General features: G+C 37.6%; 1 protein-coding gene across 3 annotated transcripts in view; it reads right to left on the bottom strand.

Annotated features, from left to right (window-relative positions):
* Positions 1-23,819, bottom strand: part of TMEM196 (transmembrane protein 196) — a 261,077-nt gene that overhangs the window by 9,496 nt on the left and 227,762 nt on the right. For 2 of the 3 annotated variants that reach the window (XM_070368817.1, XM_005897688.2), the window contains exon 2: positions 2,640-2,696. In XM_070368817.1, the coding sequence (XP_070224918.1) occupies positions 2,640-2,696 (57 nt within the window). Of the gene's footprint in view, positions 1-2,639; positions 2,697-23,819 lie in introns of those variants that run through there. The other variant, XR_011463902.1, reaches the window with a different exon arrangement.

Below are 23,819 nucleotides of genomic sequence, written 5' to 3'. Positions count from 1 at the left end.
AGTGGAATTTAGCAAACACTTACTGAGCACCTAGCATCTATTAGGCCATGAGTGACGCAGCAGCTGTCATTACAAGAAAGAACAGCTCACAGTTGTTCCTCTTGAGTACACTGCCGTCCAGTCTAAGTGAAGAGCCAACATTACCACGCGGTATGACAAATATTAACAAAGAAGGATGAAAGGCTGCCCTTGGAGCAGGGAGGAGGGGAATTCAGCCCCGTCGGGGGTTTCAGACAAGGCTGCCTTGACAACTTATCATCTAGGCTAAGTGCATGGAGTTCCCAGCAAAGGGTAAGACCGTGGATGTGTGACAGCATGATGGGCAGAAAGAACGGCTAGCTTGTTTTGTTTCTCTAACTTAATTCAGCATTTCTGATTGTGTCAGTCTTACAGTACTTATCACCAAAACTGAAAACCTAGTGATGGATGAGTATAATCTTTTAATAATTGATTAAATATAACACTAAACGTCAAGTACCAAATAAATGAATCATCCCCTGTGGGAAATTGAGCTCCCAATTTCAAATAGAATCAATCAGTTCTATTTCCTTTTAAAGTATATTCAAATGGCATGCTGTTTCCTGGGAATATATTTTGGTGTTTACTCATTCTCAGAAAATATGGAAAGATATTACATTCTAGCCTCTTAATAATTACTGTTAATTAATAAAATAAACAACAAACTTAAGGGATTATTACAGGAAAACACTCTCTCTCCTATGTTATTGCCATTAATTTCCTTAAGGACATGACACTTCATTAACAAGTACAGATAAAACATTCTTACTCAAGAATTAAAATGTTAAAATCTGTACCAAGTTTTTAACCATATACTACTTTCAATCTTACCAGACTAGAGATATGTGGAGTGGAGAAATTCTCACATATTTTGATTAAAGGGTAGAGAATCTTTGACAGTTAACGTCCTCTATGGAAACCCCAGATGGTACAGGAAGATAAAGTAGATGGTAGTTTCTAAAAAACTCAGATCTTATAATTTTTTTTATAACTTATATGAGAATTAGAAAAACAGAAGATCTGTTTAAAAAAAAAAAAAAAAAAACCAAACACCCGTTTTTCAAAAAACAAACAAACAAAATAAAACAACTTCCTTTTTCTTCTTCTATGAATTGAGTGCTTGTGTCCCTTCAGAATTTACTATGCTGAAGCCCAATCCCTAGTATTAAACAGTATTTGGAGGCAGGACCTTTGGGAGATAATTAGGTCAAGACAGTGGAGCTTCAGGAACCAGGTCCATGTTTTGCTAAGAGATTCTAGAGAGCTCTATTCCAGGAGAACACAACCAGAAATTTGTAGCCCAGAAGAGAGTCTTATTAGAACCCAACTGTGCTGGCACGTTTATCTGAGACTTCCAGCCTCCAGAACTGTGAGAAATGAATATTTGTTCTTTGTGAGCCTCCCAATCCATGGTGCTTTGTCAGAACAGGCCAGGCTGACCTACACGTCTCTCCCCACGCCCCCCCACCCCCACCGCTGTAAAGGGCTTCCCTCCCCCCCCCAACTTTCTTTCCTTCTTTCTTTTGTTCCTTCTCTCCTTCCTTTCTTTCTTTCATTTTCTTTTATCCATGTTCCAAGAAATTGTTAGTATATAGCCATGGAGAGACTTGATAGAGAAAAAGTGTAGAAAGTAAGAAAACCATGGGAAAGAGTGATGGGGAAATCACAAATGCAAATTACAAGCCTCCAAAAAATGTCTATCTAAACATTTCCTTAAGATAATTTTTAAAAATCACACCTCACATTTCTGAAGCAATGGGGGCTTCATCCTTTCTGTTACAATAGGTACCATCACTAAGAGAACTATAATTAGAAAAAGGAGTTAAATAAAGGACTGCATAGTCCCCCTTCCCTGGCCTTCTCCTTTTTTTAGTCTCAAAGACTACTTTCTAGGGTCCATGTACAATATTAATTTTGCCAACTTATAAAAGCCTATGTTATTTCCTATAGTCCTCAATAAAATAATTGATTTTTTTCTACTTTCTAATTCTCAAAAAAATGTCATGAAAGACAGGGGGAATCCATACTTCAGCATGCTGGAATCCTTCTCTAGTCTACATGAGAGTGACCTGGGAGCACCCCCCAAGACGCAAGACAGTACCATAAAGCTTCTGAGAATTCTGACATTTGCATTCATAGTCAGAAGATAAAATTAAATTTAAAAAATCTTTGGGAATTAACTGCAACTATAACAACACAGCTGTTTTGCTGCTTTGCACAATGAACTTCACAGTCAAAGCCAGCAATCTTTAGGCTCACGTCCATATCTAAACAGTTAAATTTCCCATGAATTCAAGCTCTGTCTTTTTTAGCTCGATGAAGGATTCCTGTGTCTGGAAGTCTATAAATGAAAAGTGGAGACTTCCATCCACAGCAGTCATTAAAGGTTGCAGATTCATGTATTTAAAGAGTATATCAAAGCTTTTCTTTTTCTTTTGTCACAGTCTGTAATAATCTTGATGGTTTTCTTTGAAAAGAAAAAAAGAATTTATTTGTCAGTCTTCTTTTTATCCTAGATGAGCAACACTCAGGATATGAAAGTTGGCTAGTCCTTATTTCCCTTTTTGAGTTCTTACATTTCAAACAGTTCAGTGCACAATACAAACATGGCAAAAACTTACGACAAGTCCAGATTTTTTTTTGGCGCACAATATTCCACATATGCCACAAAGAAGAAACTGAAAAGGAAAAGAAGAACAATTATTTCACATCCAAAGATAAAGAGGACTTCTAGTTTTCAGCTTATAGTTCACTCATTCACTTGTTTCAAGGAAGCTTGAAAATTTTACATTCCCATCAAAAGCTGAAAAGAAAAATACCTCATTCTAGAAGAGTAATGGATAAAAATGCAAACTCTAATGGGAAGTTTTGTGCAAATTTGATATAGGTGATTGTGGAATTTAAGAAAAACTTGAATCTGCTTTACCGCCAGGCAAAATGATGATGTAGATGAGTTTAGAGTTTTGCTCCTCCTGTCTGCTTTCACTGTCTTCTTATCCCTTTCTGTTTTCTCAGGGAAAAGTGAGATGGGACATTCATTCACACTAAGTTATGAGAAATCAGTGGGTTCTGCTATAGGAAGGGAATGCATCACACATAAAAGGACAAGGCCCCGGACAGGAGATATTTTTCTATAGAAATCTTCTTCATACATCTTAAACTATGTCGGGTAAAATAGCTGCCTCCTCATTCTAACAGAAATACAGTCCTTGTGGATATGTCAGAAGAACACAGGGGATGAAGCTGTCAGTGGGATGTAATTTCTTGTAAATAAGCACTTGATGACATAATTGCTTTGCAAAAGCAGCTGCATCAAATAGCCTACCAGTGACACACTAGTATACATTGGGTTATCAGAAAGTGGTAAACTGTTTAGTTTGTAGAGAAACGTTTAGGGCAATTTGTGCATACTTTTGCTGGAAGTAAACCATAGAAGTAAAACAATACATTCATTAATACATAATAAGGGCTTTCAGATCAGCAAAGGAAACACTGAATATGGTTACACCTGTCTTCATTTGATTTTTTTTTAAATGTTATTATTTCAAGTCAGAACTAATAATATGAGTGGTTTTAACTGAGTTAAACTCTGAACATATTTTAAAATATACACATCAAAATACTCTAAGGATTATCTGAAATATGTAATATGTTTGAGGGAAACACCAACAAAATTTGATGAAAAATAATCGGTAAGAAAAATTTACCTTTGCAGAGAAATTTCCATGTAAGAGAACAAATGATTATAAAGCAGGCAAAGATGCAGCAAGATAGTTAGATCAGGGAACACAAGGATATATAAGAATCTGGTATATAACTAAACACAGCAGCAAAGTCACAGACCGAAATAGAAAATACAAATACTAATATGTAATATTATAATTTTGATAGTAAAAGACAGTTTGTTTTGTGCCTTTGCTCTCAAAGGCACAGAATAAACTGGGATTATATTCAGAAAGCATATAATAGGCAAAGGGTCATCATACTATATAAATAAATCTAATAAAATAATTTTAATTCCATTAAACCATGAACCGAAAGAAACTCACAACTTTATAAACATTGCATACTTGCAGAATTTTCAGAAGCCTTATAAAGCAACTTCTGAGTAACAATTTCTAACCTCCTCTATGTTCTAGGTCTTGATGATCTTGTCCTCACATGGACTCTTTCTTACTGATCTCATCTCTGACCTTTAAAGGTTATGCTCAAGTCATTCCAGTTTGGACCAATTCTGTTCCTCTCAGTGCTTCCAAGCTTCAAATCAGAGCTTCAGATGTCTTACGTCTGCTCCCCTGACTAACCCATTATTACCCTGAAAGTGCATCAAGGAGAACTCATTCTTGAAATAATTTGAAAGCACTGCAGTTTTGTGTTCCTTTGATCTTTTTGAAATCTATAAACATTGCCATGATTTATCCACAGCAAAGCCCAAGGGGACCTCAGGACCCTAAGCAGAGCTCAACCTAACTCTCCATTCACTTGCTTGGGACAATTTAAGTGGCAATAAAATTGCTTCTTCCTGGTGTACCTCTAAGAAATGGAAGGTCAAATTTGGGAGGGAGAAGGTAGAGAAGGAAGGGAACCCAACAACATTTCTCCACTCTCATGCAGGCCTGCAGCGTAGATACTGCTGGTAGAGAATCCAAAATCCACTCTCCTTAGAGGAAACTGTAACCTGAGAAAAAATAGACCCATGTAATGGGAAGGAAAATAGATCATGCAATTCTGAGGCGGGTTTAAGGGACCCTGGCTTAGGTTTAGCCATCACAGAGTATAGAAAAGAGTAGAAGAAGCACAAAAAGCAGTGAATAATCTTTTCTTTTATTGGCTAGCTTTATCCCAAGTCATAGCACCAGAAAGGATCTTAAAAGATGACTTAATTGAGCCCTTGCAGTCTGCACATAGGAAATGATAGGTCCAGACAGGTTAAGTCATTTACTCAGGGTCACACATCAAGGTCACAAATCGCACATAAAATCAAAGGCTGGATTAAGTGTCTAAGTTAACTTATTTCTAATAATGTAGCAGGAAGTGAAAGTGAGTCGCTCAGTCATGTCCGACTCTTTGCGACCCCATGGACTATAGCCCACAAGGCTTCTCTGTCCATGGAATTCTCCAGGCAAGAATACTGGAGTGGGTAGTCATTCCCTTCTCCAGGGGATCTTCTTGATCCAGGACCTAACCCGGGTCTCCTGCATTGCAGATGGATTCTTTGCATCTGAGCCACCAGGGAAGCCATGTGATATAAAGGGAATGCATTTCAAAAGGACTTTTCAGTGTTAGTGCAGACTACATTATCCTAGAAGATCTAACCAGAAGCATTCAATGACACCCCATCATCTATAATTGCACTCTTTACCCTTGCCATTTGTTAATTTTTATTGTAATAAAAATAATTATAAGATTAGTTGATTGTACCACAGTCTAAAATTAAGTGTACCTTACTATATAAAGAGTCTGTTATAATATTTTAAGGTACTATTTTTAGTCCACATAACTTTATCCAGGATGCAAAACATTGACCTATATTGTAGAAATTATGAAACAAGTGAAAAACAGAGTAGTTTTTTAAAAAAGTAAAACTGATGGTTAGATATTTATATCTATATCATATCTTCATCCTGATTTAGATATATAATTTTACATGAGAATATATAATTTTATTTCTGAGAAGTTAGGCTATTTAAATCCAGGGAGAATTGTTTGCTTTGCTCTGACTAGGAAGTTATGTAAATGAAGCAATCTAATGGCAGGACATCAAGGGCAACTATGTAATAAAACTTGTTGTCCTCCAAGTGAAATTTGTTTGATTTCAATTAAGATTAAATTCAGTAGGTAACTAAGGCTGTGAATCATTGTAGGATGAAATGGAGCTGTTATGCAATAGCATTCTATATTTTGAGTGATTTTCTTAATGAAGGTCCATGGAGCCTTCTGCTATTGCTTAGGATGTAGAAATGCTAAAGAAATACTGGTTTAACAGTAAGAAAAAGTGAATAAACTGCAGACTGAGAACTTTTCCATAAGTGAGCTGGAAGGATGGAAAGCTGAGGGTGAGGCACTGACATGGAGAAGTTCAGGTGAGCACACCCCTCCATTAACGGAATCTGAAAACATGCACCAAAGACAATCATTGTAACAGTGAAATCAATTCCTCATCAGAATGGCTCCACTTTTCACAGTAACTTCCTAAAAGAAGATAATAAGATAAAATACAAGATTTTGAAAGAGTATCTTTTGAAATTGTGCTGAACATTCAGCCAATCTCTCATTTACAAAAGAGATTACAAAAAAAGATGTGCTCATTAGGGCAAAAGAACTATTAGGCTGAATGATGGCCACCACAATACATACATCCTTATCCCCACCATCCATAATGTTTCCTTATAGGCACAAAAGCCTTGTGCAGATGTGATTAAACAAAAAATCTAAAGATGAGGGGATTATGGTGGATTATTCAAGTAGGTGTTAAATATAATCCCAAGGTCCCTTAAGAGGAACACAAGAAGGTCAAAAGAAAATTATCTGAAGATGCAGAGACATAGATACTTGAAGAGGCTACACTGCTGCCTCTGAAGATGGAAGAGAGCCATGAGGCAAAAGATGTGGATGCACTCTGTGATGGAAAGGGTAAGGAAATGGGATTCTCTCCTGGAACCTGTAGAAGCAGTGTAGCCCTGTAGGCCCATTTTAGACTTCTCCCTTCCAGCATTGTGAGATAATAAAGTTCTGTTATTTTAAGTCACTAAGTTTATGATAATTTGTTCTAGCAGCAAGAGGAAACTAATATAGGCTCCAAAGCATTATTTCATCTGACAGTCTCAAAAGAATTAGACACTTTGAAAGAACTAGAAGCTGTTCTTAGGGAAAACAAACAGAGAAAGACATGAGTTAAGACAGAAATACAGAGCAAGAGCACAAAATAAAACAAAACAGTAAATTTTAAAAATAGAAACTATTGATTAGAAATGGAAGCAGTGAGAAACTTCATTTTTTTGGGCTCCAAAAACACTGCAGATGGTGATTGCAGGCATGAAATTAAAAGAAGCTTGCTCCTTGGAAGAAAAACTATGACCAACCTAGACAGCATATTAAAAAGCAGAGACATTACTTTGCCAACAAAGGTCAGTCTGGTCAAGCTATGGTTTTTCCAGTAGTCATGTATGGATGTGAGAATTGGACCATAAAGAAAGCTGAGCACCGAAGAATTGATGCTTTTGAACTGTGGTGTTGAAGACTCTTGAAAGTCCCTTGGACTGCAAGGAGATTAAACCAGTCCATCCTAAAGGAAATCAGTCCTGAATATTCATTGGAAGGACTGATGCTGAAGCTGAACCTCCAATACTTTGGCCATCTGATGCAAAGAACTGATTCATTGAAAAAGACCCTGATGCTGGGAAAGATTGAGGGCAGGAGGAGAAGTGGATGACAGAGGATAAGATGGTTAGATAGCATCACCGACTCAATGGATATGAGTTTGAGTAAACTCCAGGAGTTGGTGATGGACAGGGAAGCCTGGTATGTTGCAGTCCATGGGGTCGCAAAGAGTTGGATATGACTGAGTGACTGAACTGATTGATTAGAAAAACTAATATCTCTTTAGAATGAATATGCCAGATGATGCTGGCATGAGAGATGGCAGGTTGGACATAAAGAAGATGTACATAAATATTCTAAGATTCTTGTATCATTTAGCAGAATAATAGAGGAGCTAATGTGCCAGATATTAATGAAAAAGTAGATGTTTAAATGTGTGCATTAAAATATCAAAGACTAGAAAATAAAAACAAACAGAAAAAATACAGCAACAACAATAAAAATTGAACCAACAGATGTCAGGGAAGTTTGAAAAAGGTAAGGAAACAAAGTGATAGTAAAACAATAAAATAAGTTGATGTAAGTAATTTCAGTAATGTAAGCAATCAGAACATGTGTGAATGTGTTCAATTTCTCTAGTAATAGGGAAAATAGAGGGAAACAGTCTGCTAGGTAAAGAAGAGATATGTCAAAACTTTACTAAAATGAATGAAAACCTCTTTCCTTACTGATTTTCTCTCTCTCTCTCAGCCTTGACCTAGATACTAGTTAATAACTTCCTTATTACTATTTCTTTGTGTCCAAGAAAGATTATTTTGATAAAGGACTAAGAGTTAACAAGGCTACTGTAGAATTTCTATTTAAATTATGTAATAGAAAATTTGGGAACCATAGTTGCCATGGAAGCACATCAAGCAGTGGTTCTATCGGCTGGCTAGGAGAAGAAGCAAGTGCTGGGCAGATGGGATTATGAAAGACAGTGGGCCAATCATATTTTAAGACAGTTTGTTAAAATTTTTCTCACATAACATTTAACCACGTCAAGTGAATTAATTTTCACTGAAATTCACTAGCCATTAAGGAAGATACATTCAAAAATAGAAATGGTACTTTTTTCCGGCTTCAAGATAATGAGATGAACCATAAATTGAACTTAATGGTTTGGTAACAGTCAATGATTTATACAGTTTCATCAAAATTCAGTTCTTTAAAACATGCAGAAAAACAGAACACACAAAAATGTTGATAAATGGATTCAAAGAAATCCATCTCTAATAAAAAGGGTATATGTCTCCCTGTATCTGGATTAAAAACTTGATGATTTGTTACCTCCAGTTCTTGAATATTTTCACTCTACTTCAATCATCTGCTAAAGAATAATAACTGAAGTTTCTAAAAGGATTATTTTGTAGTTTAGCTCACAAAATGCTAGTATGACACAGTAGTTCATATTCTTCTTGATACTGTGCCAATATGATTTTGACTTTCTTATATGACACCTGGCTAGACTCCTAAGGATGTCCTCTCTGTCATGGGCTTATTTTCCTTTGGGATCATCCCATTTCTTTTTTTTTTTTTTTTAAATAATAATTTATTTTGAAAGGTGAGTAGTTTTCACCATTTGCCAATTAGATAGTGTTTCTCTATTTTTTTAAATATAAATTTATTTAATTGGAGGCTAATTACTTTACAATATTGTACTAGTTTTGCCATACATCAACATGAATCTGCCACGGGTGTACACGTGTTCCCCATTTCTTTAGTGAGTCCAGTACCAATTATGTGTTGAATGAAGAAAGTTTATCAGGTTGGAAAGCCTGTCTGAAAGCAGTGACTCCCAAACCTGGCTGCGTATTAACTTTTACAATTCCTGCTACCTTGACTAAGTAAGAATCAGAATCTCTGGGCTGGGACTCGGGCATCAGTATTTCACATCTTCCCAGATGACTCTAAAGTGCTTTCATGGTCTGGAACTGCATGTGAGGTGCACACCTGTGCTTTGCTGGTAGGCCCACTCATCTTAGAGCTCTTCAGTGAAGCACTGATATTCTTCTTAATCACTCTCAGTGAAATAGCAACAAATATGAGGCCAAAAAAATGCTCTTCAAGGGAGAAAGGCAAAGTCCTCATTTGTAACAGAAGTTCAGAGTGTCAGAGCTGTTTGGTCTCTAGTGGCTCTTAGAAACAGAGACATTATTTCATAATTTTTAAGCTTATTCTACTCAGCACCTTTCATCATTGCTAAAAGATTTTTCTCTTAGACTCCTAATCTTCCCTAAATTTTCTGTGTTTTGTTTTAGTTAACTAGATCTAGAATTGGGCCTGATAACACTATTATCTGGAAGAATCTGACTAATTTTGTCAGATTCTAATGATGATCATTAGAATGATCATTCTAGATGATCTAATGACCATTCTAAAAATGATCTAATGATCATTTTTAATGATCATTGTAAAAATTATTGGGAGGAAATATGTTGAAATAAGAATATGGTCAACAATAAAAACAAACAAGCAACTGAATTAACACTTGGGCAAATATCTGAACAGACGTCTGTCCAAAGAAGATATAAGGACGGCATGTATGAAAGATATTCAGTGTCATTTGTCATTAAAAAATCATGAATTTTAACAACAATGAAATACCACTATGCAGCTATTAGAATAGCTAGACAAACAAACAGAAACATAACTGAAAATACTAGTTGTTGGTATGTGGAAAAACAGAAATTTTCATTCATTGCTTAATAGGTGTGGAAAATGATACAGCTACTTTGAAAGATCTAATGGCAGCTCTTACAAAGCTAAACATAGTCTTTACATGTGATCCAGCAATTGTACTTTTAGGTATTTACTTATCTAACTTGCAGTTGTTCATCAATGACAAAAACTGGAAGCACTCAAGATGTCCTTCAATAGGTGAATGGATAAGCCAGATACATCCATGCAATAAAGTACTATTCAGTGATAAAAATAAATGAGGTATCAACATACTCAAAGATATGTATGAAATTTAAATGTATATTGCTAAATGAAAAAACCCAATCTAAAAAGACTGCATACTATATGATTCCAATTATATTAAATCTTTTTTTTTTTTTTTTTATTAAATTCTTAAAAAAGTAAACAAAAGAGATACTGAAAAGTTCAGTAGTTTCCAGGGTCTGGGAGAAGGTAGAGGAAGTTGAATCGGTGACTAGGGGATATTTTTAAAGCAATGAAACTATTCTTTATTACATTGTGATTATGGTTACAAGACACTACATATTTGTCAAAACACATAGCACTTCATAGCATAAAAGAATAAACCTTAATGTATGCAATCAAAAAATCACTTAGAGGCTCATGAAATCACAAGATGGAATGCAGAATATGACAAAGCGATCTACTATGTAACACATTTATGAAACAGTTTCACTGAAGGAAGTGAGGGAAAAGATACTAACATGAGTAACTTTGGAAATGAATGGAGTCTATAACCTAAAGGCAAAATAAACTGTATGTAAGCATCATGATCTGTTTGACAAAGTGACTTCCTATAAGGTTACTGGTTAATAATTCTGATCCTACCAAAATGCAACAGTGGATTAAATGGATGAGGGATGGTGGGAAGTAGGTTTCTTAGTATTGGAGTGAGAGTTTACTTATAACCACAGGGAACAGCCTAGAATGATCTTTATGGTAATGGATTAGAGTTGTAGATATTTAGCTTAATATCTATAAATATAGTTGCATAATAGAACTATTTATAGGTCTGTGCATATACACATTAGTATTAGCTTTCTTGCTCTGTCAACTGAGAGGGCCAAATGCAATGATACTAATAGCAAGAAACGCAATCACTCAGCTCTTGGTTTCTAAAACTGTTCTCCAGTAAAAGGAATCATAAATCCTGAGAGATATGTCTGTCCTTGGAATGCGACAGGGAAAATATGATATGAGCCAGGAGCATACTATTGTGTCAGAAAGTATGGAAGTGCTCAAAAAACAAACAGAAACCCACATTAATTGAGGTTTGTCAGAGGGATGCAGAAGCCAACTTAAGGAGCACCCAATGATTAAAGCTGGAACAATCTGAGCTACACAGTAAAGTAATACTGGAATATGAACAATGAGTAGAATAAATACTCATGGGGCCAACTGGAAAAAAGGAGATAAAACTATCATTGTTTGCAGACAGTATGATTAACACATGAAATTTTCAAGAGAATTAACTAACATTACAAAAAATAAGAGGATTTAGTAAAGTAGTAAGGCACAAATCAATATATTGAAACTATACACATGTTATTTAATGTATACAAATAACATCTTACTGGAATCTGTAAGGGAAGAAATCCCATTTTCAATAAGAAACAGTAAAATTTTTAAAAATACATTTATAATCAAGTGTTAACTGATAACTGGAGGAAGAAATGGCAATCCACTCCAGGACTATTGCCTGGAAAATCCCATGGACAGAGGAACCTGGTAGGCTACAGCCCATGGGGTCGCAAAGAGTTGGACTTGACTGAGCAACTTCAAAAACCCTAAGAACATTAATAAATAATAGAATATTTTTATAAATGGAAAAATACATGATCTTGGATAAAAAGTTTTAACCTAAAAATTATGCTTATACTTCATAATATAATTTGTAAATTTAACATAATTCAATAAAAACAACAAAAATATCAATTTTTAATTGGAAACATGATGTTAAAATTAATGTAAAAGAATAAATACCTAAATTTTGTCAGTAAAACTCTGGCAAAGATGAGAAATGAGGGCACATGTTAACATCAAATATCAAAACATATTATAAAGCCTCAATAATACAGAATGACACTGACACATGAGTAGAAAAATTGAACAGTAGAATTATAAAGCTAAGAAACAGAATGTATATGAAATATACTATGTAATAAAATGATATCTCTAAACATTTATGAAAAACAGACATCTGTGTATCCATCTGAAAAAATAAATGAAACTAGATATATACTTTATACCACATAACAGGGTAATTGCCTAATGTCAGTTCAGTTCAGTCACTCAGTCATGTTCGACTCTGTGACCCCATGGACTGCAGCACGCCTAATGTACTTAAATTAAACTAACAGCCTAATGTACTTAAATTTAAAACAAAATCATAAAAAAGTAGAAGTATAATTATTTTATTATTTTGAAGTTACAAAGATCTTTTAATTATGATTAAAGTCCATGAAATGAAAGACTGATTTGTTCAAAAATTAAAGCAAGAAAATAAGCAAAAAAATTGCTGCATGGCAGAAAATTGTCATGAACAGGATTGGAAGAATCAATATAATGCAAATGAGTATACTACCCAAAGCAATCTATAGATTCAATGCAATCCCTATCAAGCTACCAACAGTATTCTTCACAGAGCTAGAACAAATAATTTCACAATTTGTATGGAAATACAAAAAACCTCGAATAGCCAAAGCGATCTTGAGAAAGAAGAATGGAACTGGAGGAATCAACCTACCTGACTTCAGGCTCTACTACAAAGCCACAGTTATCAAGACAGTATGGTACTGGCACAAAGACAGAAATATTGATCAATGGAACAAAATAGAAAGCCCAGAGATAAATCCATGCACATATGGACACCTTATCTTTGACAAAGGAGGCAAGAATATACAATGGATTAAAGACAATCTCTTTAACAAGTGGTGCTGGGAAATCTGGTCAACCACTTGTAAAAAAGAATGAAACTAGAACACTTTCTAACACCATACACAAAAATAAACTCAAAATGGATTAAAGATCTAAACATAAGACCAGAAACTATAAAACTCCTAGAGGAGAACATAGGCAAAACACTCTCTGACATACATCACAGCAGGATCCTCTATGACCCACCTCCCAGAATATCAGAAATAAAAGCAAAAATAAACAAATGGGACCTAATTAACCTTAAAAGCTTCTGCACATCAAAGGAAACTATCAGCAAGGTGAAAAGACAGCCTTCAGAATGGGAGAAAATAATAGCAAATGAAGCAACGGACAAACAACTAATCTCAAAAATATACAAGCAACTCCTCCAGCTCAACTCCAGAAAAATAAATGACCCAATCAAAAAATGGGCCAAAGAACTAAATAGACATTTCTCCAAAGAAGACATACAGATGGCTAACAAACACATGAAAAGATGCTCAACATCACTCATTATCAGAGAAATGCAAATCAAGACCACTATGAGGTACCATTTCACACCAGTCAGAATGGCTGCGATCCAAAAGTCTACAAATAATAAATGTTGGAGAGGGTGTGGAGGAAAGGGAACCCTCTTACACTGTTGGTGGGAATGCAAACTAGTACAGCCACTATGGAGAACAGTGTGGAGATTCCTTAAAAAACTGGAAATAGAACTGCCATATGACCCAGCAATCCCACTGCTGGGGATACACACTGAGGAAACCAGAAGGGAAAGAGACACGTGTACCCCAATGTTCATCGCAGCACTGTTTATAATAGCCAGGACATGGAAGCAACCTAGATGTCCATCAGCAGATGAATGGATAAGAAAGCTATGGTACATATACACAATGGAGTATTACTCAGCCTTTAAAAAGAATACATTTGAATCAGTTCTAATGAGGTGGATGAAACTGGAGCCTATTATACAGAGTGAAGTAAGCCAGAAGGAAAAACACCAATACAGTACACTAATGCATATATATAGAATTTAGAAAGATGATAACAATAACCCTGTGTATGAGACAGCAAAAGTGACGCTGATGTATGGAACAGTCTTATGGACTCTGTGGGAGAGGGAGAGGGTGGGAAGATTTGGGAGAATGGCATTGAAACATGTAAAATATCATGTATGAAACGAGATGCCAGTCCAGGTTCGATGCATGATACTGGATGCTTGGGGCTGGTGCACTGGGACGACCCAGAGGGATGGTGTGGGGAGGGAGGAGGGAGGAGGGTTCAGGATGGGGAGCACATGTATACCTGTGAAGGATTGATTTTGATATTTGGCGAAACTAATACAATTATGTAAAGTTTAAAAATAAAATAAAATTAAAAAAAAAAGAAAGATAATCTTTAAATTAAAAAAAAAAAGAAAGAAAATTGTCATGAACAAGCTCAAAATGATGAACTGGGGGAAATATTTGCAATTTATAAACAAAAGACTAATGTCCCCAAAATAAAATGAACTCCTGGAAATCAACAAGGAAAAGGCTAGCAATCTGACAGAAAAATAGGCAAAGGATATGAACAGATACTTCCCTGAAATACAAATGACTGCTAAACTTGAAAATGCTCAACTTCATCGATAGTGAGACAAATGTAATTTCAAATGAAATCAGATACATTTTTTTAATCTATCAGATTGGCAGGAATCCTAAAACTTGATAACTATGGCAAGGATATGGGGAACCAGATTGTCATATATTGCTTGTGGAAAGATAGCCTCCACTAAGAGGAATTTAGCAAAGATTATTAAAATTACTTATATGTGTATTCACATAGTCACACACACACATATATACCAGGGCTTCCCTGGTAGTGCAGCTGGTAAAAAATCCACCAGGAGACCCCTGGTTCAGTTCCTGGGTTGGGAAGATCCCATGCAGAAGGGATAGGCTACCCACTCCAGTGCTCTTGGGCCTCCGTGGTGGCTCAGATGGTAAAGAATCCACCTGCAGTGTGGGAGACCTGGATTTGATCCCTGGGTTGGGAAGATTCCCCTGGAGGAGGGCATGGCAACCCACTCCAGTATTCTTGCCTGGAGAATCCCCATCAACAGAGGAGCCTGGTGGGTTGTAGTCCATGGAATCACAAAGAATCGGGTATGACTGAGCGACTAAACACACATATATACATGTACACATATAGACATGCATATAATACACTTGCATTAGGGCACGTTAAGTTGCTTCAGTCATGTCCAACTCTATGCGAACCCTATGGACTGTCGTCTGCCAGGGTCTTCTGTCCATAGGGTTCTCTAGGCAAGTATACTGGAGTGCGTTGACATGCCCTTCTCCAATATAATACACACACACACACACACATATATATATATATATATATACACAAACACTTGCATGTAGTATATACACATACACACACATATATGCTGCTAAGTCACTTCAGTCGTGTCTGACTCTGCAACCCCATAGACAGCAGCCCACCAGGCTCCCCTGTCCCTGGGATTCTCCAGGCAAGAACACTGGAGTGGGTTGCCATTTCCTTTTCCAATGCAGGAAAGTGAAAAGTGAAAGTGAAGTCGCTCAGTCGTGCCGGACCCTCAGCGACCCCATGGACTGCAGCCTTCCAGGCTCCTCCGTCCATGGGATTTTCCAGGCAAGAGTACTGGAGTGGGATGCCATTGCCTTTCTGACACATATATATACATGCAAATTATATATATATATATATATATAATTTGCCCCAAAACCCGCATTTAAGAATTTATCCAACTGTTATAGCTGCAAGTGTGCAAAACGATCTATGCGTCAAATTATTTATTCTAGCAGTGTTAGTAATAATACAGGAGGAGCAATCTCAACTCTTAGTAGAGAACTGATTAAATTCAGTGGGAATGACTCAAAGTTCAGGCTCCTTATGGGTATTAAAAAAAAAAAAACTAACAAAACTCCCCAGTCTATGTGTTTTCAGAATGTATATTGGAAAGGAGGATGGCAGCACATATTCTGAAGTCAAGGAGCTGTGCTAAAATCTCTTCAGTCACAACACTAAGGCCATCATCTTGTCTGCTTTTACACAAGGCTGCTTTTGCAGGTTGAATTGAGTTTGGAACCTGCTACAGTCAGAGCTTTCAGGCACAGATCCAGAAATGCCACAGAGCAGTTTATAAGGATTGAGTTCAGTCCTTTTGAAATAAATGAAACCTCTCATGGAGAATTGTGATTGAAGGCTGGATGTGGTTTTATTCTCAGTTAAATATGATGAATCAAACCACTGCGTATTAAAGTAAATGTAGCTTCACCTTCAATGACCACCACATCTCATCTTTATTTAGGAAAAGGTTTTGTAGTTCTACTTAATCATAATAGTAGCTGAAATAAGATTTGTATTTTGAAAAGCATTTTGATACCTCTTAATCCTCTAGAAAAATAGTGGATTGAAAAAGGGAATTTTGCTCTGTAATGGGCAAGTCAATGAAGAAAAGAAATAACAGAGCAGAAAAACAGCTTTAAGCCTCATATTACTACACAAATGGAATTGGATGTATTATTTCATTTGCCATTATGGGTACTCAGGGTGAGTGAGTGAAAGTTGCTCAGTTGTACCCGACTCTTTGCAACCCAATGGACTCTACAGTCCACGGAATCCTCCAGGCCACAATACTGGAGTGGGTAGCCTTTCCCTTCTCCAGGGGATCTTCCCAACCCAGAGATTGAACCCAGGCCTTCCACAATGCAGGCAGATTCTTTACCAGCTGAGCCACCAGGGAAGCAAAAAATACTAGAATGGGTTGCCATCCCCTCCTCCAGGGGATCTTTTTAACCCAGGACCATCTATTTTTATATTTGACTTTGCCAGCTCCTCAGACAAAGCTGTGCTATTGAAATAAAGTTTCTAGATGACATAATGGAATTTCAAGCTGAATGAATGAATTAGTATGGATGCATGAATATATTTACAGTATGCCGAGGAGGGGCAAAAATTTAGCCAATGCCAAGATGTAGAATCCTATAAAAAGTATGAAAAGGCAAAAAGATATGAAACTGAAAGATGAACTCCCCACGTCGGTAGGTGTCCGATATGCTACTAGAGAAAAGCAGAGAAATAACTCCAGAAGGAATGAAGAGGCTGAGCCAAGTGGAAACAACACCCAGTTGTGGACATATCTGGTGGTGAAAGTAAAGTCTGATGCTGTAAAGAGCAATACTGCATAGGAACTTGGAACGTTATGTCCATGAATCAGGATAAACAGGCAGTCATCAAACAGGAGATGGCAAGAGTCAGCATCACATTTTAGGAATCAGTGAACTAAAATGGACTGGAATGGGCGAATTTAATTCAGATGATCTATATATCTACTACTGTGGGTAAGACTCCCTTGGGAAAAATGGATTAGCTAGCATAGTCAAGAAAAGAGTCCAAAATGCAGTTCAGTTCAGTTCAGTCACTCAGTCTCGTCCGACTCTTCGCGACCCCATGAATTGCAGCATGCCAGGCCTCCCTGTCCATCACCAGCTCCCAGAGTTCACTCAGACTCACGTCCATCGAGTCAGTGATGCCATCCAGCCATCTCATCCTGTCGTCCCCTTCTCCTCCTGCCCCCAATCCCTCCCAGCATCAGAGTCTTCTCCAATGAGTCAACTCTTCGCATGAGGTGGCCAAAGTACTGGAGTTTCAGCTTCAGCATCATTCCTTCCAAAGAAATCCCAGGGCTGATCTCCTTCAGAATGGACTGGTTGGATCTCCTTGCAGTCCAAGGGACTCTCAAGAGTCTTCTCCAACACCACAGTTCAAAAGCATCAATTCTTCGGTGCTCAGACTTCTTCACAGTCCAACTCTCACATCCATACATGACCACAGGAAAAACCATAGCCTTGACTAGACGGACCTTTGTTGGCAAAGTAATGTCTCTTGCTTTTGAATATGCTATCTAGGTTGGTCATAACTTTCCTTCCAAGGAGTAAGCGTCTCTTAATTTCATGGCTGAAATCACCATCTGCAGTGATTTTGGAGCCCCCCAAAATAAAGTCTGACACTGTTTCCACTGTTTCCCCATCTATTTCCCATGAAGTGATGGGACCAGATGCCACGATCTTCATTTTCTGAATGTTGAGCTTTAAGCTAACTTTTTCACTCTCCACTTTCACCTTCATCAAGAGGCTTTTCAGTTCCTCTTCACTTTCAACCATAAGGGTAGTATCATCTGCATATCTGAGGTTATTGATATTTCTCCTGGCAATCTTGATTCCAGCTTGTGTTTCTTCCAGTCCAGTGTTTCTCATGATGTACTCTGCATATAAGTTAAATAAGCAGGGTGATAATATACAGCCTCGACGTACTCCTTTTCCTATTTGGAACCAGTCTGTTGTTCCATATCCAGTTCTAACTGTTGCTTCCTGACCTGCATACAGATTTCTCAAGAGGCAGGTCAGGTGGTCTGGTATTCCCATCTCTTTCAGAATTTTCCACAGTCTATTGTGATCCACACAGTTAAAGGCTTTGGCAAAGTCAATAAAGCAGAAATAGATGTTTTTCTGGAACTCTCTTGCTTTTTCGATGATCCAGTGTATGTTGGCAACTTGATATCTGGTTCCTCTACCTTTTCTAAAACCAGCTTGAACATCAGGAAGTTCACAGTTCATGTATTGCTGAAGCCTGGCTTGGAGAATTTTGAGCATTATGTGGGTGCAATCTCAAAAATGACAATGATCTCGGTTCATTTCCAAGGCTAACCATTTGGTATCACAGTAATCCAAGTCAATACCCCAACCACTAATGCCTAAGAATTTGAATGGTTCTATGAGGACCCTATAAGACCTTCTAGAACTAACACCAAAAAAGGATGTCCTTTTTATCACAGGGGAGTGGAATGCAAAAGTAGCAAATCAAAAGATATCTGGAGTAACAAGCAAGTTTGCTTTCAGTGTACAAAATGAAGAAAGGCAAAGGTTAACAGAGTTTTGCTAATAGTACACACTGGTCATAGCAAACACCCTCTTCTGATAACACAAGAGACTGCTCTACACATGGACATCACTAGATGGTCAATACTGAAATCAGATTAATTATATTTGCAGCTGAAGATGGAGAAACTCTATACAGTCAGCAAAAACAAGACCAGGAGCTGACTGTGGCTTAGATCATGAACTCCTTATTGCAAAATTCAGACTTAAAGTGAAGAACATAGGGAAAACCATTAGGCCTTTTCATATGACCTTAATCAAATCCCTTATGATTATATAGTGGGAGTGAAAAATAGACTCAAGGGATTAGATCTGAGACAGAGTATGTGAAAACTATGGATGGAGGTTCTTAACACTGTACAAGAGGCAGTGATCAAAACCATCCCTAGGAAAAATAAATGCAAAAAGGCAAAATGGTTGTCTGAGAGGCCTTAAAATAGCTGAGAAAAGGAGAGAAACTAAAAGCAAAGGAGAAAAGGAAAGATATACCCATTTGAATACAGAGTTCCAAAGAAGAGCTAGGAGAGATAAGAAAGCCTTCCTAAGTGAACAGTGCATAAAAATATAGGAAAATTATAGAATGGGAGAGACTAGAGATCTCTTCAAGAAAATTAGAGATACCAAGGGAACATTTCATGCAAGGATGGGCACAGTAAAGGTCAGAAACAGTATGGACCTAATAGAAGCAGAAGATACTAAGAAGAGGTGGCAAGAGTACACAGAAGAACTATACAAAAAAGATCTTAATGACCCAGATAACCATGATGGTGTGATCACTCACCAAGACCCTGACATCTCGGAGTGTGAAGTCAAGTGGGCCTTATGAAGAATCACTATGAACAAAGCTAGTGGAGGTGATAGAATTCTAGTTGAGCTATTTTAAATCCTAAAAAATGATGCTGTTAAAGTGTTCCACTCAATATGCCAGCAAGTGTGGAAAACTGGGCAGTGGCCACAAAACTGGAAAAGCTCAGTTTTCATTCCAGTCCACAAGGAGGACAATGTTAAAAAACGTTCAAACTACCACACAGTTGCACTCATTTCACATGCATATCTCCAGGCCATGCTTCAACAGTACATGAACTGAGAATTTCTAGACGTTGCTGGATTTAGAAAAGGCAGAGGAACAAGAGATTAAATTGCCAACATCCTTTGGATCACTGAAAAAGCAAGAGAATTCCAGAAAAACATCTACTTCTGTTTCACTGACTACACGAAAGTCTTTGACTATGTGGATCACAACAAACTGTGGAAAATTCTTACAGAGATGGGAATACCAGATTACCTTACCTACCTACTGATAAATCTGTATGCAGGTCAAGAAGCGACAGTAAGAACTGGACATGGAACAACAGACTGGTTCCAAATGGGAAAAGGAGTATGCCAAGCTGTATATTGTCACCCTGCTTATTTAACTTATGTGCAGAGTACATCATGCAAAATGCAGGGCTGGATGAAGCACAAGCTGGAATCAAGATTGCCAGGAGAAATATCAATAACCTCAGATATGCAGATGACACCAGCCTTATGGCAGAAAGTGAAGAGGAACTAAGACCTCTTGATGAAGGTGAAAGAGGAGAGTGAAAAAGCTGGTTTAAAACTCATCATTCAAAATACGCACACTGTGGCATCTGGTCCCATCACTTCATGGCATATAGATGGCGATAAAATGGAAATAGTGATAAACTTTATTTTCTTGGGCTGCAAAATCACTGCAGATGGCTACTGCAGCCATGAAATTAAAATATGCTTGCTCCTTGGAAGAAAAGCTATGACAAACGTAGACAGTGTACATAAACGCAGACATTACTCTGCTGACAATCATCTGTCTAGTCAAAATTATGGTTTTCCAGTAGTCATGTATAGATGTGGAAGTTGGACCATAAAGAAAACTGAGCACTGAAGAATTGATGCTTTTGAACGATGGCATTGGAGAAGACTCTTGGGAGTCCCTTTGACTGCAAGGAGATTAAACCAGTCCATCCTAAAGGAAATCAGCCCTGAATATTCATTGGAAGGACTGATGCTGAAGCTGAAACTCCAGTACTTTGGCCATCTGATGTGAAGAATCGACTAATTAGAAAAGACCCTGATGCTGGGAAAGATTGAAGGTAGGAGGAGAAGGGGAAGACAGTGGATGAGATGGTTGGACGGTATCACCAACTCAATGGAGATGAATTTGAAGAAGCTCCAGGAGATGGTGAAAGACAGGGATGCCTGGCATGCTGCAGTCCATGGGGTCACAAAGAGTCAGACACAACTGAGCAACAGAACAACATCAACAACTGCAAGATGTATACCAGGGTGCAATTAGTTTTTTACTGAATAAATTCCAATTAAATGTATAATTTCCAATTAAATTTATTTGAAAATATTCATGTTTGATCAGATTAGGTTAATCGTCTAAAAAATAATTTAGAGGTGTGGACCTTTTAAATGTCACAACTTAGCTTTGTGGGTTTCAAAAATTTCCTTCTCAAGCCTCAGAGAGTCTGGAGATGTCAGTGTAAGTAGACCTTTCTACAAAAATAAAAATAAAAACTGAAAAAGAAAATACCTTGGAACTGAGTGATAATTACCAGAAGATTCTTTTTAAAGATGATAAGGTGCTTCTGGAATTAAAAAACATTGTGCTCTTTAAAAATGTTTGATTAAGTTTTAATTGCACGATAATTTATGTACAACATTACATGAATTTGTACTTTTGGTTCTGTAAGAGAAAACAGATTTAGGAAAGTTACCAGTGAGTGTATATCCTAGCTGTTGATTCATTTTCTCTCAGAACACCAAGCTTGCTTCAGTATAGACCCAGAATAGTTTTTTCCCCTTTGGTGAATTTAGAATTTGGACAGTGTCTCAGTGCTATTATCCATATCCGCTGGTCTGATCAATAGTAAACTATTCTAGGTGATGATGGTCTAATCTCCCCTTTCAGTTCAGTTCAGTCACTCAGTCGTGTCCAACTCTTTGCGACCCCATGAATTACAGCACGCCAGGCCCCCCTGTCCATCACCAACTCCCGGAGTTCACAAAAACTCACATCCATTGAGTAGGTGATGCCATCCAGCCATTTAATCCTCTGTCGTCCCCTTCTCCTCCTGCCCCCAATCCCTCCCAGCATCAGGGTCTTTTCCAGTGAGTCAACTCTTTGCATGAGGTGGCCAAAGTATTGGAGTTTCAGACTCAGCATCAGTCCTTCCAATGAACACCCAGGACTGATCTCCTTCAGAATGGACTGGTTGGATATCCTTGCAGTCCAAGGGACTCTCAAGAGTCTTCTCCAACACCACAGTTCAAAAGCATCAATTCTTCACTGCTCAGCTTTCTTCACAGTCCAACTCTCACATCTATACCTGACCACTGGAAAAACCAGAGCCTTGACTAGATGGACCTTTGTTGGCAAGGTAATATCTCTGCTTTTGAATATGCTATCTAGGTTGGTCATAACTTTCCTTCCAAGGAGTAAGCGTCTTTTAATTTCATGGCTGAAATCACCATCTGCAGTGATTTTGGAGCCCCAAAAAATAAAGTCTGACACTGTTTCCACTGTTTCCCCATCTATTTCCCAGGAAGTGATGGGACCAGATGCCATGATCTTCGTTTTCTAAATGTTGAGTTTTAAGCCAACTTTTTCACTCTCCTCTTTCACTTTCATCAAGAGGCTTTTTAGTTCCTCTTCACTTTCTGCCATAAGGGTGGTGTAATCTGCATATCTGAGGTTATTGATATTTCTCCCGGCAATCCTGATTCCAGCTTGTGCTTCTTCCAGCCCAGCATTTCTCATGATGTACCCTGCATATGAGTTAAATAAGCAGGGTGACAATATACAGCCTTGACGTACTCCTTTTCCTATTTGGAACCAGTCTGTTGTCCCATGTCCATTTCTAACTGTTGCTTCCTGACCTGCATGTAGGTTTCTCAAGAGGCAGGTCAGGTGGTCTGGTATTCCCATCTCCTTCAGAATTTTCCACAGTTTATTGTGATCCACATAGTCAAAAGCTTTGGCGTAGTCAATAAAGCAGAAATAGATGTTTTTCTGGAACTCTCTTGCTTTTTCAATGATCCAGTGGATGTTGGCAATTTGATCTCTGGTTCCTCTGCCTTTTCTAAAACCAGCTTGAACACCAGGAAGTTCACAGTTCACGTATTGCTGAAGCCTGGCTTGGAGAATTTTGAGCATTACTTTACTAGCGTGTGAGATGAGTGCAATTGTGCGGTAGTTTGAGCATTCTTTGGCATTGCCTTTCTTTGGGATTGGAATGAAAACTGATCTTTTCCAGTCCTGTGACCACTGCTGAATTTTCCAAATTTGCTGGCATATTGAGTGCAGCACTTTCACAGAAGAAGATATTAAGAAGAGGTGGCAAGAATACACAGAAAAACTGTACAAAAAAGATCTTCATGACCCAGATAATCACGTTGGTGTGATCACTCACCTAGAGGCGGACATCCTGGAATGTGAAGTCAAGTGGGCCTTAGAAAGCATCACCATGAACAAAGCTAGCAGAGGTGATGGAATTCCAGTTGAGCTATTTCAATCTCCCTTTTAACTACCCTTTAATCTTAATGCACTCTATCTCAATCCCATTCAGAAATTTGTTCCTACAAGAAGTCCAGACACTTTTCAGTCAGTCAAGATCAAATAATGAAAAACAATCAAAGGACATCACAGAAAGCTTCGGAACACCAAATAATAAGAACACAATTTTTTAAACCATCATCAGGTCAGTTGCTCTGTTATTCTGTGGTTAAGCCATCAGGTACTATACCAGGCAAGCCAAGCATGTCTGAAAGCAGAGATTCTAAAGCTTAAAGAGTATCTCACTTTCCAGTTATAAGCAACAGGCCATT

This window comes from Bos mutus, chromosome 4 (assembly GCF_027580195.1).
Source record: "Bos mutus isolate GX-2022 chromosome 4, NWIPB_WYAK_1.1, whole genome shotgun sequence".
Classification (NCBI taxonomy): domain Eukaryota; kingdom Metazoa; phylum Chordata; class Mammalia; order Artiodactyla; family Bovidae; genus Bos; species Bos mutus.
Note: the sequence above shows the minus strand (reverse complement) of the source record. Positions and strands in the feature narration are given on the sequence as shown.